General features: G+C 43.7%; 2 protein-coding genes across 4 annotated transcripts in view; one reads left to right on the top strand and one right to left on the bottom strand.

Moving 5' to 3' along the window:
• Window positions 1-9,018, bottom strand: part of wdpcp (WD repeat containing planar cell polarity effector) — a 46,130-nt gene extending 37,112 nt beyond the window's left edge. For all 3 annotated transcript variants that reach the window (XR_010014268.1, XM_063007333.1, XM_063007334.1), the window contains exon 1: window positions 8,779-9,018. The gene's annotated coding sequence lies outside the window, so the exon portion shown is untranslated. The remainder of the gene's footprint in view (window positions 1-8,778) is intronic.
• A 1,696-nt stretch (window positions 9,019-10,714) lies between these two features.
• Window positions 10,715-19,798, top strand: mdh1ab (malate dehydrogenase 1Ab, NAD (soluble)). The gene is made up of 9 exons (XM_063007326.1): window positions 10,715-10,798; window positions 12,566-12,664; window positions 13,118-13,214; window positions 13,343-13,518; window positions 13,976-14,098; window positions 14,945-15,121; window positions 15,212-15,325; window positions 17,940-18,029; window positions 19,080-19,798. The coding sequence occupies exons 1-9, from the start codon at window positions 10,796-10,798 to the stop codon at window positions 19,200-19,202; spliced, it is 1,002 nt and encodes a 333-aa protein (XP_062863396.1). The 5' UTR covers window positions 10,715-10,795; the 3' UTR covers window positions 19,203-19,798.

Here is a 19,798-nt window from a genome sequence, read left to right as displayed (position 1 = left end):
AGTGGGTGGAATCAAAGATAAAGGCTGAATTATTACATTAACGTCAGAATCGCTGAATAAAGAGCAGAATCCTGAGGTCAGGGTCCCTGAAGGGCAAAACAGTAACAGAGGTGGTACTCGAAACGTGGTGCAGGTAGCACTGGTGGTAATTAAAGCTCACCTAGGTACCACATCAGGTGATCAGAAACATCTGCATTAAAATCCTTCCTTCAATTTCCGTCTTCCTTCCATTGCTGTCTGTCTTCCATCCTTCCTTCCTTTTCTGTCTGTCTTCTTTCCTTCCTTTTGTCTTCCTTTCTTTTCTGTCTGTCTTCTTTCCTTCCTTTTGTCTTCCTTTCTTTTCTGTCTTCCTTCCTTTTCTGTCTTCCTTCCTTCCATTTCTGTCTTCCTTGTTTCTTTCATTCCTTTTCTTTTCCGCTCTCTTTATAATTTTCATTTCTTTCCTCTATTTTATCTTTTTGTATCATTCTATGGTACTGAACTGGACGTGTCGGCGCTAAACCAGCTTCTTCATGTTTGTTCTAATTTTGCTTGTTTTTAATGATTGATTTAGTTTGGTTGAACCTTTTAATGAAGGAAACATTTTGTAAAGTGGCAGAAATAAGATGAGAAAAATAAGCCTTAAAAACCATTTACTGAAAGAAAGAGAAAGGAGGGCTGGTACCTCTGTTTTATGTGTTTATTGGCATGTTTTGTCCGTTACCCAAAACCATGAAGGTCAAACAGGAGCATCAAGGTTGAAGTAAAATGATTTTCTTCCTTCTGTGAAACAGAGACACCAGACGGATCTTTTCTCACCTTGTTTTGGGTCAGATTTGGGTTTATTTGAGGTTTAGAAGTGAGGATGTGAGGTACCGCTGACTCGTCCTTAAAGCTTCAGGAGGAAACAGAGATGAAAGGATCCTGTTATGTCAGTAAACGTGTTACGAGTTTGTGCTGCTGCGAGCGTTTTCGCTCGACCGTTTTCAGCGGGTTATTTTATTTTTTGTATAGAGTCGGGGGGGGGGGGGGTGTGTTTTTTTTCTCTGACTTCATTGCGACAGCCAGGCGGTCGAGCCACGGCCGGAGATAAGACTTAGCATGCTCAGCAGCGCTACTGTGCTAGCGTCCTCGACTGGCCCGTCACGCTAAAGGAGCTAAAAAAAAGCTGAAGACAGACGCAGGGCAGCGGCCGGGTCGAGCTTAACACCTCACAGTTCATTTTATTCCTACAGAATTCAGCAAATCACTGCAAACGTGCACAAACACAAAGAAATAAATACAGGAATAAAATCAGTCCTCCCACCCCTGTCTTCCTCTCACCCCTGTCTTCCTCTCACCCCTGTCTTCCTCTCACCCCTGTCTTCCTCCCACCCCTGTCTTCCTCTCACCCCTGTCTTCCTCTCACCCCTGTCTTCCTCCCACCCCTGTCTTCCTCTCACTTCTGTCTTCCTCCCACCCCTGTCTTCCTCCCACCCCTGTCTTCCTCTCACCCCTGTCTTCCTCTCACCCCTGTCTTCCTCTCACCCCTGTCTTCCTCCCACCCCTGTCTTCCTCTCACCCCTGTCTTCCTCTCACCCCTGTCTTCCTCCCACCCCTGTCTTCCTCTCACTTCTGTCTTCCTCTCACCCCTGTCTTCCTCCCACCCCTGTCTTCCTCTCACCCCTGTCTTCCTCTCACCCCTGTCTTCCTCCCACCCCTGTCTTCCTCTCACCCCTGTCTTCCTCTCACCCCTGTCTTCCTCTCACCCCTGTCTTCCTCCCACCCCTGTCTTCCTCCCACCCCTGTCTTCCTCCCACCCCTGTCTTCCTCTCACCCGTCTTCCTCTCACCCCTGTCTTCCTCTCACCCCTGTCTTCCTCTCACCCCTGTCTTCCTCCCACCCCTGTCTTCCTCTCACCCCTGTCTTCCTCTCACCCCTGTCTTCCTCCCACCCCTGTCTTCCTCTCACCCCTGTCTTCCTCTCACCCCTGTCTTCCTCTCACCCCTGTCTTCCTCTCACCCCTGTCTTCCTCCCACCCCTGTCTTCCTCTCACCCCTGTCTTCCTCTCACCCCTGTCTTCCTCTCACCCCTGTCTTCCTCCCACCCGTCTTCCTCTCACCCCTGTCTTCCTCTCACTTCTGTCTTCCTCTCACTTCTGTCTTCCTCTCACTTCTGTCTTCCTCCCACCCCTGTCTTATCCTCACTTCTGTCTTCCTCTCACTTTTGTCTTCCTCCCACCCGTCTTCCTCTCACTTCTGTCTTCCTCCCACCCGTCTTCTTCTCAATTCTGTGTTCCTCTCACTTCTGTCTTCCTCTCACCCCTGTCTTCCTCCCACCCCTGTCTTCCTCTCAATTCTGTGTTCCTCTCACTTCTGTCTTCCTCTCACTTCTGTCTTCCTCTCACTTCTGTCTTCCTCTCACTTTTGTCTTCCTCCCACCCGTCTTCTTCTCAATTCTGTGTTCCTCTCACTTCTGTCTTCCTCCCACCCCTGTCTTCCTCCCACCCCTGTCTTCCTCTCAATTCTGTGTTCCTCTCACTTCTGTCTTCCTCTCACTTCTGTCTTCCTCTCACTTCTGTCTTCCTCTCACTTTTGTCTTCCTCCCACCCGTCTTCCTCTCACTTTTGTCTTCCTCCCACCCGTCTTCCTCTCACTTCTGTCTTCCTCCCACCCGTCTTCTTCTCAATTCTGTGTTCCTCTCACTTCTGTCTTCCTCCCACCCCTGTCTTCCTCCCACCCCTGTCTTCCTCTCAATTCTGTGTTCCTCTCAATTCTGTCTTCCTCTCACTTCTGTCTTCCTTCCTTCCATTTCTGTGTTCCTCTCAACTCTGTCTTCCTCCCACCCGTCTTCATTCCATTTCTGTGTTCCTCTCAATTCTGTCTATCTCTCATTTCTTTCTTCCTCCTGTTTCTTTCTTCCTTCCTTCCATTTCTGTCTTCCTTCCTCCAATTTCTGTCTTTCTTCCTCCCATTTCTTCCTTTCCCATCTTGATTAAATTTCCATCAGTCCTTCCTTCTGTCTTCCTTCCATTCCTTAGTTTCTTGCTTCCTTCCTTCCACTTCTGTCTTCCTCCATTTTCTTTCTTCTGTTAATGTTATGTAATTATTTTACTCTGTTCCCAGCTTCTCTTCCGTCACCTCTCACTAGTTTCAGTAGGTTTTGAGTCTGGCCGAGTCTCTGAATGCAGACAGTTATGGTGGATACAGGTTTGTTCGGTCACCATCTGAATTTAAACACACCTTCAGTCACTCACACGTTGAGGGAAGATGAAAAAGAAGAAGAAGATCAAACCCCACCTCCCCTCCCCCGGGTTAGATTTCCTCCTGAACCCTCCCAGTACAGACGGGTAAAGATGGAGTCAAGTGATACAAACAATACATGAAGAGACGTCATGTGGGACATGACAGGACTCTCAAAAACGCCGGGGGACTGAGTGGCGCCAGTGAACGCAAACACACACACACACACACACTCACACACACACACACACACACACGTGAAATACAGTGAACAAGAGAAAAGTGTAGAAGAATGAGAAATATGTAACACAATTCCTCTGAGGAAACACTGCATGATGTAAAATGCGTCTATGTAGAGAGAGAGCTAGGTTTTCAAACACACCCATAGTAACACAAGTGTGTGTGTGTGTGTGTGTGTGTGTGTGTGTAACATGTCAATCAAGGTGAAAATGAAGTTGGTGGTTATGTAGTTAAAGTGACGGGACCGGGGGGCGCGTCTGCGTCTGACTGACAGACAGGCAGTGAAAGGAAAACAGAAACAGAGACGTTTAAGCAGAGCAGAAGAGGACGAGTTCCTGCCGATAGCTGTCAGGAGGGAAAAGAAAAGAGGCCGAGCGGAGTTTAAAAGTTGAAAAGTTCACACAAAGCTAAAGCAAACAGACTGTAAAGTGAATTTTACTACATTCTAATCTCTCAAACCTGCATCAAGTTTGATCGTTCGAACCCTTTAGTTGGAGTGAAGCTAAATCTTTATACTACAGTGACACATTAGAGATTTGTTTCATTGTCCGTATTTCCTACACAATAATCACGTCATATCGGCCGAGAGAATTTCATTTGGTTAAACCCCCTCATTCGAAACACCATCACATAAACGACTTCCATCAACAGCCATCTTTTTGCTGTCTAAATTAACTACAAACTAATGAAGCGCTGCCATTGATCATATTGTGTGGTGTAACAAATAAACGTGATGTAATAGACGTACAGCAGGTTTGTGGCGTGTTTACGTTGTGTTGTATTGCTTGTGATTAGCTACATAAGAGTCAAGATGCTAAATTAGTTTTCTAGTGAATTTAGAAGCACTTCTGGATGTTTACTGGTTACTTTTACATCTTTGGAAGCTAAATTAACACACTAAATTGATTTTCTAGTGAATTAGAAGCACTTCTGGATGTTTACTGGTTACTGTTATGTATTTGGAAGCTAAATTAAGCAGCTAAATTGGTTTTCTAGTGAATTTGGAAGACGTTATCTGGTTACCTTTCCATATTTGGAAGCTAAATTATCATGATAAATTAATTTTCTGGTGAATTCTTGGCGTTTCTGGACGTCCACTGGTTACTTTTACATTTTTGGAAGCTAAATTAAGCAACTAAATTGGTTTTCTGGTGGATTTTTGGTGTTTCTGGACGTTTCCTCGTTACTTTTACATCTTTGGAAGCTAAATTATCACAATAAATAAATTTAGAAGCACTTCTGGACGTTTACTGGTTACTTTTACATATTTGGAAGCCAAATTAACCAGCTACATTGGTTTTCTGGACCTTTACTGGTTACTTTTGCATATTTGGAAGCAAAATTAACACACTAAATTTGTTTTCTGGTGGAGTTTTAATGTTTCTGGACATTTACTGGTTACTTTTACATAGTTGGAAGCTATATTAAGCAGCTAAATTGGTTTTGTGGTGGATTTTTTGTATTTCTGGACATGTGCTGGTTACTTTTAAATATTTGGAAGCTGAACTAACCAGTTAAACTGGTTTTCCAGCAAATTTAGAAGCACTTCTGGACCTTCTCTGGTTACCTTTCTATATTAGGAAGAAATGATCATGATAAATTAATTTTCTGGTGGATTTTGCAGCGTTTTTGGACGTCCACTGGTTACTTTTACATCATTGGTAGTTTTCAGCAAAGATTGAAACATTAGTCCGACATAATCCTTCTCTTCCTTTTCTTCATTTGCTGCTCTGGTTCAAATACACAAATATCCTCTTAACAAGCTCACGTTTACCCAGAGGCAAACGAGCAAGGCCGGCATTACACTTTCATCCAAATTCCTTGGTCAAAGAACCACCCAGTGTGGCACTTCACTTATCAAAAATGGCTAACAGACTGAGCTAAAATGCTTTCTGGAAAACTGTGTGACCAAAGGAGCTCTAATCACATCCGCAAACGTCATTAAAAGGGGCAAAGTGAGAGAAAGAGAGAGCGGACGAGGGACGGCTTTTAAGAAAGTATTTGTGGAAAGAGATGGAGCAGAAAGCCAAACAGAGAGCATCATGGGTCATAGCTTTCAGACAGGAGGAATGTGTGTCACTGTTTGAGTCTGACTCAGAAAAAAACATGTTAGATGACCGGCCCTTTGTTCTGAAATCTTTCTAATATAAGTATAAAACTGGAGCAGGAACAAGCAACAAAACCCGTCATCACGAACATCGTACAGAAGCATTAAACTTTAAAGGTCTGACGGTCTGTCAGTCAGTCTCAGTCTCAGACCGAAGTGTCACCGCGTCCGTGTGGTGGTTTTGTTTGTAGGATTTTATTGTCTTTGACACCCTGCCAGCATCCGCACAGCAACGTCTTCAGGCTTTGCTGAGGAAAACAGCACGAAGAGAGAAAGGTCACGGTGAAATAACGTCCCATCAGTCTACAGCAGAACGTGTCCCGACAAGGTGACCGTCACATATCAGAGGTTACAGCTTTGTTTCTGTCCTTCTTCTTTTTTTTTTTTGACAACAGGAATGGCTGAGAATTAAAGGTTCACTTGAATTCAGTTCGAATCCCATCAAACCCTGATACACGCTGCCCTCTAGTGTCAGGCTGCTGGTACTGCAGGGTTTGTTTGACTGGTGGTGTGGCGAGAACAGTGATTAACCCTGCTAAAAAAGGATCGTTCCATCTGGGAACAGGGTCGCAGTGGGAACACTGGGTGCAGGAAAGGACAGCACTCACACACATTCATTTACTCAAATCATCAAATCATTTACAAGAAAAAAACAGGCCAATTATTTGACAGTATCAGCATCTCTGTGGCTCTTATGGTGCAGAATACACACACTGCTGTGAGAAAAAAGTAATCACCCCATTTCTGACTGCCTTTATATTACACACATTTATTATTTTGCATTATTTAACCAATAAATTATACACCTCTAAAAAGTTGGGACACATAGATAAAAGCTAAATAAAAACTGAATGTAAACTGTCTTGTTGACGATGTAAAATGTCATAGATGGATGGATGGATGGATGGATGGATGGATGGATGGATGGATGGATGGATGGATGGATGGATAGATAGATAGATAGATAGATAGATAGATAGATAGATAGATAGATAGACAGACAGACATGGATGGACGGACGGACAGACAGACAGACAGACAGACAGACATAGACAGACAGAGATAGATAGATAGATAGACAGACAGACAGACATAGATGGATGGATGGATGGATAGACAGACAGACAGACAGACAGAAAGATAGATAGATAGATAGATAGATAGATAGATAGATAGATAGATAGATAGATAGATAGATAGATAGATAGATAGATAGACAGACAGACAGACATAGATAGACAGACAGACAGACATAGATGGATGGATGGATGGATAGACAGACAGACAGACAGACATGTAGATAGATAGATAGACAGACAGACAGACAGACAGACAGATTAGGGAATGTATTTAACTAAGACTAAGCACAACTAAGCACAAAAATAGCTTTTACCATCTACAGTCCATGACATTATTAAAAGATTCTGGGACTAGAGAAATCTCTGTGAGTGAAAGGCAACAACAAAAACCCACACTCAGTGCTTGTGACCTTTATTCTGTCAGACGACGCTGCATTAAAACAGAGATAATATAATAATATAATATTTCGAAAGACCCTGGAAGGTTCAGATCTGTAAATCAACAACATCCAGAAATGCCACCGACTTCTTCTGGCTGATCTGAGCTATATATAATATACAGAGTCCATCTTTCAAATCCTTTTCAGAAATAATGGACGTCATGTTCTCCAGGCCAAAAAGCTGCCAAAGCTAAAAGAACCATCCGAATTTTTACCGTATTATAAGCGTGTATTAACTGGTTTATCCTTTATGTTACATTTTGGGGTTCTGCTGTCTTTTCCACGATGCCAAACCACCTTCTGCACGTGCAGCACAGACGTTGTTTCTCATTGTGACACGCTGTATGATCACACAGCTAATTTAATGCAGCATCAGGAAGCAAAATGAAATGGCTCGTACTTTTAGTTTGTGCTTATTGTATATTTGTCTCTAAGCGAGGGCAGGAAAACGACCGAAACGAGATCCGCTGCTCTTTTGTGCTGCTGCTTGTAATGAGGCTGTAATGACTTCATACAAAATGCAACACACAGATCAGCTTCCCCCTCGCCCACCGTCCTCTCCTCTTTCCCTCCCAACACGGGCATTTTACAGGGTGAAGATGGTTTATAGACTTTTTATTAAATAGAAACTAAAGTTCGTCATTTTCTCAATAGGTCGTCCAGGTCCTGACACATCAAACCCCCCTGTCCACATGCAATGTCTCAAAAGGTTGTTATTATTAATATATGTCATTATTATTACCTTATTATAGTATTATAATAGGCTGTTATTACACACATACACCAATCAGCCATAACATTAAAACCACCTTCTTGTTTCTACACTCACTGTCCATTTTATCAGCTCCACTTACCATATAGAAGCACTTTGTAGTTCTACAATTACTGACTGTAGTCCATCTGTTTCTCTACATACATTATTAGCTCCTTTCATGCTGTTCTTTAATGGTCAGGACCCCCACAGGACCCCCACAGAGCAGGTATTATTTAGGTGGTGGATCATTCTCAGCACTGTAGTGACACTGACATGGTGGTGGTGTGTTAGTGTGTGTTGTGCTGGTATGAGCGGATCAGACACAGCAGCGCTGCTGGAGTTTTTAAATACCGTGTCCACTCACTGTTCACTCTATCAGACACTCCTACCTAGTCGGTCCACCTTGTAGATGTAAAGTCAGAGACGATCGCTCATCTATTGCTGCTGTTTGAGTCGGTCATCTTCTAGACCTTCATCAGTGGTCACAGGACGCTGCCCATGGGACGCTGTTGGCTGGATATTTTTGGTTGGTGGACTATTCTCAGTCCAGCAGTTGACAGTGAGGTGTTTAAAAACTCCATCGTACCAGCACAACACACACTAACACACCACCACCATGTCAGTGTCACTGCAGAGCTGAGAATGATCCACCACCTAAATAATACCTGCTCTGTGGGGGTCCTGACCATTGAAGAACAGCATGAAAGGGGGCTAACAAAGCATGCAGAGAAACAGATGGACTACAGTCAGTAATTGTAGGGACTACAAAGTGCTGACTGCTGTGAATTGTGAATTATTTGCAATTCCTTTGGTGTTGTTTCTTTACTTGTTTATATTTTGTTGTTAAATATATTCTGTTTATTACTTATTATTATGGTAATATGTTAGTATATATGATGTATACTGTTATATATAGTGTATATTGTGTTTCCTTTAATAAATAAATGAATAAACTCACCTGTATTACAGATGCGGTCAGTGTGGATGGATGAGCTGCTGTGTTGGATGTGAAGTGAAGTGAACAGTTCAGGTTGGATGTTGATCATCAGATTAAACTCAGATCAGGATTGTTTGCAGGAACATTATATTGATTTGAGCTGTTTGTGGTGTAAATCTGGACCTAAACTCAGATGTTACACTGATGGACCATAAACAGGTTTAATGTTTATTTAATGTTCAGTTCGGTTTCTTGGCAACCGAGTCGCTCCGATCACAACTGATCCATCCCAGCACTGAACCGCTGCTCTCCTTCTGTATACTGGGGGGGTGGCAGTAAATTTTACTGTGTTTTACTGCCGCATGCTGGTCTGGCGAGGAGAACAGCAACGAAAAAACACCACCATCCATGTAAAATCTTGTAGAGTCTGTTTTACCACCGCTTTTATCCTGTTCAGGGTCGCGGTGGGTCCAATGCACTGGGACAGGTCGCCAGTCCATCACAGGGAAAACACACGCACACCTAGGGCTGCAAGTTTTGGACTGTTGGAGGAAACCCACACAGATACGGGAGAACATGCAAACCTTCTGGCTGCAAGGCCACAGTGCCATTCTGTAAAATTATTCACTGTCTGTTTTACCACCGCTTTTATCCTATTCAGGGTCGCGGTGGGTACAATGCACCGGGCGAAATCAGACATCGGACAGGTCGCTGGTCCATCACACGAAAAACACACACACACACAAACACACACACACACACCTAGGGCAACTTAGTATCTCCAATTAACCTGACTGCACTTCTTTGACCTGTGGAAGAAAACCCACGCAGACAAGGGGAGAACACGCAAACGACACAGAAAGGACCCGGACCGCTCCACCTGGGAATCGAACCCAGGACCTTCTTGTTGTGAGGCTACAGTGCCACTCTATAAAATTATTCACTGTCTGTTTTACCACCGCTTTTATCCTATTCAGGGTCACTGTGGGTCCAGTGCACTAGGCGACAGGTAGGAAACAATCCGGACAGGTCGCTAGTCCATCATATAGAAAAAAAAAGCACCCGGAGGAAACCCACAGTGACACGGGGAGAACATGCAAATCCACACAGAAAGGACCCGGACCGCTCCACCTGGGAATCAAACCCAGGACGCTCTTGCTGTGATCCACCTGCCGCCCCCTATAAAATCATCCTCATCCTTTAGTTATTTATTCCTGGTCATGGTCAGGGTGTATCCTGTGCCAAAGAGGAAGGAGGAAGGCGAAACTCAGTCACTCAATACACCAAATGGCTATCTAGTTCAGCCAATTTCCCTACTGAACTACTGAATGGAGAACATGCTAAACACTGTGTTGTGAGAATATGCTGTTTTGGGCTACATGGTGGGTCCGGTTTATGTGTAAGACGTTTGGAATGTTTTCCCTCGTGTCGAATTGGGTTTTCTCTGAGTAGTGTCATTACCTCTGCAATTCCACAAATATGCAGAAGGTGGATTGGTTATTCTAAATCACTGTGAGTAAGAGTTTAAGTAAACATTACCTGAATAAAGCGGTAAGCTACACTGATTTAAAAAGATACTACCGTAATGTTCTTATGTTTTATTTAGAATTTGAGATTTTTATGCGCTTTTTGAAGTATTACGGTAAATTGAAATACGGGTATACAGGTTGTTGATTATGTGGCAGTGTATTATTACGATGTCCTAACTATCCTAAAATAAAATAAAAATTAAATTAAAAAAATATAAAGCTTTATTAAGAATATTTAAACTATAATACTTTGTTTATAACAAACATTAATATAGAAATCGACTGCGATAATCTAAAAAAAAGTTTGACGCGTTTGATAGGTTAACTTGGGAAATGTAGTTTATTAGAAAGGTTTAGCAAAGCGTTAACGTGCCATTTGGACTACAAGATCCAGAAAGCTTTGCGGCAACATCACCGCCTTGTGACTGATCCTGGTGACAAGAAATAGAGGTGACCTCCGATCAGCTTGGCGAGTTTCAGAGTGCATTTTGCAGGACGAAGACTTCAAAATGGTATGTAATTAGATGTTTGTTATAGATTAATAAATACAGATTGCTTATTTAGGACTAAAATAGTTAATGTGCACTGATTGCAATCAGCGCTGCTCATTCTTGGTCAGATTATTTTTTCATTTCTGCACCGAATGAGTTCAAAAGGCTGTATTCCAAATAGATTGTTTCTCGCTACATAAGTGCACTACACAGTGAGCGAATTAATTGCTGTAGAACAATTTATAGGGGACTTTGTATTTTATTCGTAGTCGTTTGGAACTCAGCCCGAGTGAGGACAGTTAGCTAGTTAGCAAATGACGCAAACTCCATCAAACGCATTTTTAAGTAAAAAACGTTCAGTAATTATAAATAACATGTTTATAGATGATAAAATAAACAATATACATTACATTTCAGATCGTTTAACAGTTCATCTTTGTGTTACAAGTTTGAGGTCATTTCTGACGGTCTGTACAGTGGGATGTGAACTAATGATGCTTTGCGACCCACTTCTGTTTAATCTTTTGATTTATTATATTTATATTATTTCATATTTCATGACATTTACCAAACACCAGCTTTTCACCCTGAGAAAACTAACACGAGTGCTTTATTTGCATTATTTTGAATGGTAATATGTAATTCAACAACCACCAAAGAATGGGGGTGCTGGAATGGGTTGCAGTGACCCTGTCCACAGTCAAGCGAGCTTCACATCATCATGGGCAAGGGGGGTGCCGAGCAAGAAAGAAGCTTTGGCTTCAGACTTGCTACCTTAAGAAAAGTTTGTAGTTGCACAGCAGTTAAGCCTTTATGCTAGTCACAGTTTTATGGGCACAGAGAAGTCACCAGCTGTGGAGAGAGATCGGGTGGCGCACCACTGATGAGCTCTGGAGTTTGAATCTCTGCTGTGCTATCGACTGGCCGGGCGCACACACTAGACATGATTGGGGTGGGAGGTTGAATAGGTTGCTCATTGGTGCTGCAGTTGCGGCCCCTGCTGGCTGCTTGATGCACCTGCACAAGATGTGGTTGATTTACGGATAGGGTGTGTAAAAGTCTGCAACTCTTCTTGGTTCGGGCTGGAGTCTGCAACAGAGAAATTAAATACAACCAGATAGGGAGGAAAAGGGAGAAAATGCAAAACATTGGGGTATGCATCACCAAATTACCAGCTACCAGCAGATATGAAGTAAAAATTATGTATCAATCACTGAAAAAAACAGTTGCAAATACAATTAAAATCCTAAGATTGCCACGGCATGTATGTTGATTTTGCAGTATGCGTCATGTCCTAACCTCATATTGAACAATAAACATTAGTACTCATTAATAAACCTCTAGTATTTATAGACGATAGTATCTGGCTTAGACAAACTAAAAGTTGAGCAGTTGTAAATGAAAGTGACCGAATGGAAGGTTTGTGTAGGTCACTCCGATGAAAGGTGATCTTGACCAGCCATGCTCTATTTTTAAAGTTTCACCCCATCAGTCATGATTAATCATTCTCAGCCTGGTGTTCAATCAAACGTGTGGTTTCCTGCTGTAACGGCCAGATCTTTGTCCACTGTTGAGTATTAGCAGGTATATTTATAGCAATTGTCAGATGTATTTTGGTCACAGTGACTCATAGTCTACCAGTTACAATGCATGTAGTTGATGGGTCCAATAGTAGTGGGACTTGAACCAGTGACTTTCCAATCACTAGTCCAGTACCTTAACTGCTGAGCTACTGTTAATATGTAAACACTGTCATGACGTGTTGTGTTTTTTTTCTTAATCCTGCAGGCCGAGCCTATTCGTGTTCTGGTGACCGGTGCTGCCGGGCAGATCGCTTACTCTCTGCTGTACGGCATCGCCAAGGGAGACGTGTTCGGCAAGGATCAGGTAAATGCAGGTTCAAGTTTACACAACATTGTCTAAGAGCTTATTGAGCTGTAGGATATGAGCCGTGGTACTAAAAATGACAAAGGCTAATATAAAGTGACCGCAATCATGAGAAATATTTATTCATCATCTGTAGCTATTTCATTTTGTCCAGTTTACTGTGGGTTCAAAGCCTCTCAACTTAACCATTGCCAGTTCCCCTGTTGCCGCTTGTACACCCACAGTGGTGGATGAGAGAGTTGAGACTATCTAAAGTGACACTGAAGCCCAGTCAGCCTCCCTCCCTCTCTCAGTCACATCCAGTTGTGCCTGTCTGAGATTCAAACTCAAGAGCTTGATATTTTAGCAGTCTTGGGATCTATTGAGAGCATCCAGGCCACCTTCTGCACATTATGGGAGGTAAAAGGGTGGCGTGTGCCATCTCAATTATTCTTCTCTTGTTCTCTTATACAGACTATCGTTCTGATCCTGCTGGACATCCCTCCCATGTTGCCCGTCCTGGAGGGTGTGGTCATGGAGCTGCAGGATTGCGCCCTCCCACTTCTGAAGGGTGAGCTGCACTGATTCGAACATGCATTGTGGCTTTGTGTTAGCCAGTTTCCCCAGTCTGGCTCCATTACTGCACTGACACGGACCTGCTGTGTAAATACAGTTTCTCTTGTCGTGTGTGTCGTATAGAGGTCATCCCCACAGATAAGGTGGAGGTGGCATTTAAAGACCTGGACGCTGCCATCCTGGTGGGCTCCATGCCCAGGAAGGAGGGAATGGAGAGGAAGGACCTGCTCAAGGCCAACGTTGCCATCTTCAAGTCTCAGGGTGCGGCGCTGGACAAATACGCCAAGAAGACCGTCAAGGTGATTCTGCTGATTTACACCAGACTTTGGATTTATATGGATGTTTGTTATTGTATATATTAGTATGATTTGATCCTATAGAACATTTTTTTATGTGTAAACTCTGTGTGCACTCGGGTGGCGCCTCGGTGGTTTTATGCCAGATGCCCTTACTGAAGCAACACTTCCATTTATCTGGCTTGGGACCTGATATGCCTTCCACCAATGGATAGGTTCACATGACACTCATCCGCCTTCTGTAGTTATGAGCCCAGCCTGGGATTCGAACCCTCCGAACTCGGGAACTGCTTTTCCCAGCGACGTGACACTTACTTTTATACAATATTTGAAGCTCTTGTAATAATATCCAGAAATTCCCAACATATGCACATTAATTGCTTGCAAATCTGCTATTTTGTCCATGTTGTCTGGATTGCAGATGTTAATCCTTCCTCCTCCTGTTTTGTTTCTTTTCCAGGTTCTGGTGGTGGGCAACCCGGCCAACACGAACTGCCTGATTGCGGCTAAATCCGCACCCTCCATTCCGAAGGAGAACTTCTCCTGCTTGACCCGCCTGGATCATAACCGCGCCCGCTCTCAGGTCAGAACACGAACGTTTGATTTTATCCATTGGCCAGTTCCAGTTCATGGAATTATGCCTATAATGTGCTTAAAAATTTGATGTCTAAAGCCTCACGTATCACCATAAAGCACATCCTGACGTACGCCCGAAGTACAACAATGAAAGACCAAGACTACGCATGTCCAGTACATTAATAGAAACTCTCACTCAAGATAATACATAATAATCCTTAAATACCTTAATAAGACTGAGATATATATATATATATATATATATTACTATTATAATATATATATTACTTTACCAATGAAACTAGCATAAAACATCAATTCCTGTTGTGAGTATCATAAATGTGACAACATAGCATTATAAGAACAAACAACCTGTCACAGCACAGTCATGCTGGAACAGAAAAGGTCCCTCCCTAAACTGTTTGTGTGTTGGAAACATATAATCCCCTTTATAATGAATTAATTACACTTATTTGGAACTGGTGTGGCCGAAACACAATATATCAATAATTTGAAGGGGTGTCCCAATACTATTGTCAATCTAGTGGGTAGCGCTGTTGCCTCACAGCAAAAAGGTTCTGGGTTTAATTCCCAGGTGGGGCGTGTCTGTGTGGGTTTCCTCCGGGAGTTCTGGTTTCCTTCAAAAATTGTCCACGACTGTGTTTGATATTAAACTTGAACTGATGAATCTTGTGTAAGCAGTAACTACCGTTCCTGTCATGGATGTAACTAAAGTGTGTAAAACATGACGTTAAAATCCTAAAAATAAATAAATGTGCATCTAATGTGGCAGAGCGGTCGACTAAAATTCACACTAAGTACAAGTCTGCTTGACCTCGGCGTTTTCCTGCAGGTGGCGATGCGCTGCGGCGTCTCGGCCAACAGCGTGAAGAACGTGATCATCTGGGGCAACCACTCGTCCACCCAGTACCCCGACGTCCACCACTGCAAGGTCAACGTGGGGGGGAAAGAAGTGGCCGCCTACGACGCCGTGAAGGACGACGCCTGGCTGAAAGGAGACTTCATCTCTGTCAGTTACTCACCTATTATAGCACAGGGCTCGCTTTAGGTGGGGCTTTGAAATTGACGTGTTTTTTTTTTGGCTCTCTGCTTGTTTTAGACGGTGCAGCAGCGTGGAGCAGCGGTCATCAAGGCCCGTAAGCTCTCCAGCGCCATGTCCGCTGCCAAAGCCATCTGCGACCACATGAGGGACATCTGGACCGGCACTGCCGAGGTAGCTACGTTTGGGTGAACTCCTTCTATAAGGAGCTAGCGTTAACCCTCGTGCGCTGTGTTGTAGAAAGCAGAACGAGTACATGTACAAATAGGCAAGACTGCAGCCTGGGGTGGCGGGTCAAATGATCCAGACTCGCACGTCACATCATGTTGTTATAATTATTTATTATAATTTTGATTGACAGATTGACTACGCTAAACTGGGAGAAAAATGTAGAAAAATAATCATTAAATGTGAACGCCCCCTTGTGGAGGCTTTATGTTAGATCTTGTAAATCACAGAGAGAGTAAGATGCATTGCTTGTGTTGCCTGGGACGTAGGGTTGGGCGGTATTACGGTATACCACGGTATTTAAAAATGGTGACGGTATTTAAAAAATGTGAAGCGCCAAATTTCTGCTTCAGGTCCACCTTGAAAACGGAGACTAAGTTGTAGGGCGGGAGTTGTAGGCGGTTGGAGCTCACTGATTGGTTGTGGGGGTGCTCACTGTTTGAGGTGATAACACAAAAGCTAGGGAGCGCTCTGCATAGGGTGTGTTCAAACACCTAGTGAGCTGCCTTGCTGTCTTACTGCCTACATAGGCAGCTGCCTCAGTAGAGAGGATTCTAGTAAGTCAATGACTTATCATAAGGCAGGTTATTCGAACGCGCTACTTAAGAACGCGATTCCATCGAGTTTTGCTTGCTAAGCTAACAGTTAGCATCTTGCCATTCAAAACCATGGGATGGGGTGGCACAACGCGCTAGCATGTCAATGTAACGTCTCCGTGTACCGAATACAGTTACATTCACTGACGAGCCCGAAAAAAAAACACACTTGTGCAAGTTTATACAATCTAATATTATCTGTGTGTGTGTGTGTGTGTGTGTGTGTGTGTGTGTGTGTGTGTGTGTGTGTGTGTGTGTGTGTGTGTGTCGCGCTCACTCTTCGCGATACTAAAAGTGTTTCGGATTTGAATTCCGACAATAAACAGCTTTTATTATGACTGATTAATTCCCCGTACTGATGTGAAGCAGAATGGGTGTATTACAGCCGATAAGAACGGCGCAAAAATGAAAACATATACGGTATATAACGGCTCCCATACCCCTTTTCCACCGCACGGAGCCCGTTCCGGTTCCCGAACTTGATTTTGAACCGGTTCCGCGTGTTTCCACCGGAAAAAAGAGGTTCCAGACAATGAACCAGCGGGCCGATCTGGCACCACAGAATACTGGGTTTTCCAGCCCGAACCGTGACGTCCGTCAGTGGGCGTGTCATGTTGTACAGCATAGCGCGTTAGCAACAATGGCGTCCGCTGGAGTCTCGTATGGAGCTTAATGCTGCATTTTTATCTTTTAAACTTCACCTGATTACATTTTGAGTCAGTTTGCCGCTTATATTTTCAAAGCGCCTTTAAAAAGATGAACCGTGTGATATTACGGGATAAAAGTGACCCGGACAGAACGAAACTCGCTTAACGTGAAAAATCAAGCATGAAGCTTTTTCAACTCCCCGAGCTGCATAAACCCACGAGAAGTAAATCCAGTTACACACAGATACACGTGGTATTATAGACTGGATTTGATGGTTATTTCACACTGATTAATGTTCGTGTTGTGGAACTTTAATGATGTTTTATCTATGGAGTCGAGCGCTGAGCAAATCGGCTATTTGCGCCGAGAGTCGCGGTGAAAGCGAAGCGCAAAACTCCTCTCACGTCAATAAACTAAAGAAAACAACAACTGATACAAACACGTCACGTCTTCTTATCACCGATAGTTACATCGATGCTTTTTACATAAAAACAAACATCTGTAACAGCAGCACAAATGCTCGCACATAATCCACACACTCCGCCATGATATTACTGCTCTTAACTCTTAGTAAGTAACGCCCACCGATGATGACGCTGCTTGGTTCTCAAAAACTGGTGGAAACGCGCGTCGGTTCTCTACAGAACACCAGGGTTCAGAGAAAGGCCCCCCCCTTACTAACCCTAACACCCCCCCCACGGTAACACCGTATACCGCAGTATTTTCTGAAGACGGTATGACAATTGGCAACCCTACTGGGACGTGTAAAAACCGGACAGAATGTGTGAACACCCTTGGTATAAGCGGTGGTATGTTCTCCCGATCCGGCGGAAGGTTAAGCGGGTAGCGAAGATTAATTCAAACCTAAAGGGAGGAGCTCAACGTGGAAAAACGATCAGAGAAATTTGCTGCATTCGCACATCTGCTCCGCCCCATCATTACTCACTTCATCACGCCCACCCTGATCCACTGTTCTAAACTTAAACCTGATCTTTTGCACCTTGATGTCTTGACATGTTCACCTCCGCGCTGCATTTTTGGCATCATAGTCGGCGTTTCTTTACGCGCTTCGGCTGGTTTCACCCGTTTGTGTTGCGTCATGCAGTCACACTGACACCAAGGAATGTATAACAGTAAAGAAAAAAAGAGAAATGGGCGTGTGTAAGGTGCCCAGGAGAAACTTTATCTGACCTACGATGGGAAATGATTGCAGGAGAATAAATTTAAAGAGGCTTTTGTGGGGGTTTTTAAGGATTACACACACGTACAGCCCGGAGCATTTCATTGTTTTATTTATTTATTTATTTATTTTGCAGGGCGAGTTCGTGTCCATGGGTGTGTACTCGACTGGAAACTCGTACGGCGTACCCGAGGACCTCATCTACTCATTCCCCGTCAACATCAAGGTGAGTCTAAACCATGTATTGTGGTTGTAACAATAGCTGTTTCTTACAGGTATGAGAACGATGTGCTGTATTAATCCTTACAAAAGCAAACGAATAGTTTCATGATTGCTCATGGAAACTTCTATTAATAATTGTGATGTCAGTTTCCACCTACGGGTTTTTAAATCCAAAATATACACCGATCAGGCATAACATTAAAACCACCTCCTTGTTTCTACACTCACTGTCCATTTTATCAGCTCCACTTACCATATAGGAGCACTTTGTAGTTCTACAATTACTGACTGTAGTCCATCTGTTTCTCTGCATGCTTTGTTAGCCCCTTTCACCCTGTTCTTCAATGGTCAGGACCACCACAGAGCAGGTATTATTTAGGTGGTGGATCATTCTCAGCACTGCAGTGACACTGACATGGTGGTGGTGTGTTAGTGTGTGTTGTGCTGGTATGAGTGGATCAGACACAGCAGCACTGCTGGACTGAGAATAGTCCACCAACCAAAAATATCCAGCCAACAGTGCCCCGTGTGCAGCGTCCTGTACCCACTGATGAAGGTCTAGAAGACGACCGACTCAAACAGCAGCAATAGATGAGCGATCGTCTCTCACTTTACATCTACAAGGTGGACCGACTAGGTAGGAGTGTCTAACAGAGTGGACAGTGAGTGGACACAGAGTCTGATCCACTCATACCAGCACAACACACACTAACACACCACCACCATGTCAGTGTCACTGCAGTGCTGAGAATGATCCACCACCTAAATAATACCTGCTCTGTGGTGGTCCTGACCATTGAAGAACAGGGTAAAGGCAGGTTAAAAAAGTATGTAGAGAAACTACTGTCAGTAATTGTATAACTACAAAGTGCTTCTATATGGTAAGTGGAGCTGATTTTACTTCATAAAACTGATATGATGGCTATTAAAGGTGGTGGTTCATACTAAACAGGGGGTTCTATCCCAAATTAATAGGAATCCCGGATTGTGACCCTAAATCGTAAGGCTAGGGCGGTGCATCTCGTAATAAAACTCCCTTATTGTTCCGTTACAGGATAAAACCTGGAAGATCGCGGGCGGCCTGTCCGTCAACGACTTCTCCCGGGCCAAGATGGACGCCACTGCCGCCGAGCTGGTGGAGGAGCGAGACATGGCCACCGCCTTCCTGAGCGTGTGACTAAATCACGCACCGAAAACACGCCTTCACCCAGACGCCCGTCTGTGAGACGCCCCAAAAGCACTCCGCTGTCCCGTTTCCACACCTTTATCAAAGTATTTAGATATATCATAGTCCAAATGTGTAGGTCATAACGTAAGAGTCTGGAGATCCACCGGATTGTAGAATTCTAGTGAACCAAGGCCTGAAGATTCTAGAATTCGGGTTCCAGCTTCCAGAATTTAGACTTGGACTCCTGTAGGATTCTAGAATTTGTGTTTGGGGAATGTGGCCGCTGGGTTCTAGAGTTCGAACAGGATTCTAGATTGCTTCCTTTCTCGTGCCTGCACCCTCCTGTCCTGGGTGAGATCATGCAGAAATGCGACAGAGCCGAGGAGAGGCGGTACCCCCCCGAATGAAATAGGTCATATAACTGAAGTAGAATCTCTCTGGATGTGTTTTTTTTCCCTCATCGTTCAGCCTATGAAAGGAAATCTAAGTTGTTACAAAGCTAGTAAGTGTTTCACATCAAGTAATCTCTTCATAATTCCCAAGATGCACTAGCTGTCACGTTACTGTACCAAATTACTGTCATCAATAAATCAATATTAAATCTC

Source organism: Trichomycterus rosablanca, chromosome 13, assembly GCF_030014385.1.
Source record: "Trichomycterus rosablanca isolate fTriRos1 chromosome 13, fTriRos1.hap1, whole genome shotgun sequence".
NCBI lineage: Eukaryota > Metazoa > Chordata > Actinopteri > Siluriformes > Trichomycteridae > Trichomycterus > Trichomycterus rosablanca.
This window is presented reverse-complemented; position numbering and strand designations above follow the sequence as displayed.

Excerpts from the sequence above, each read along its gene's own strand:
- mdh1ab (XM_063007326.1), top strand. Across the intron at positions 14,099-14,944 it reads ATAACCGCGCCCGCTCTCAG|GTGGCGATGCGCTGCGGCGT; the intron begins GTCAGAACACGA and ends GTTTTCCTGCAG. Across the intron at positions 15,122-15,211 it reads TGAAAGGAGACTTCATCTCT|ACGGTGCAGCAGCGTGGAGC; the intron begins GTCAGTTACTCA and ends TGCTTGTTTTAG.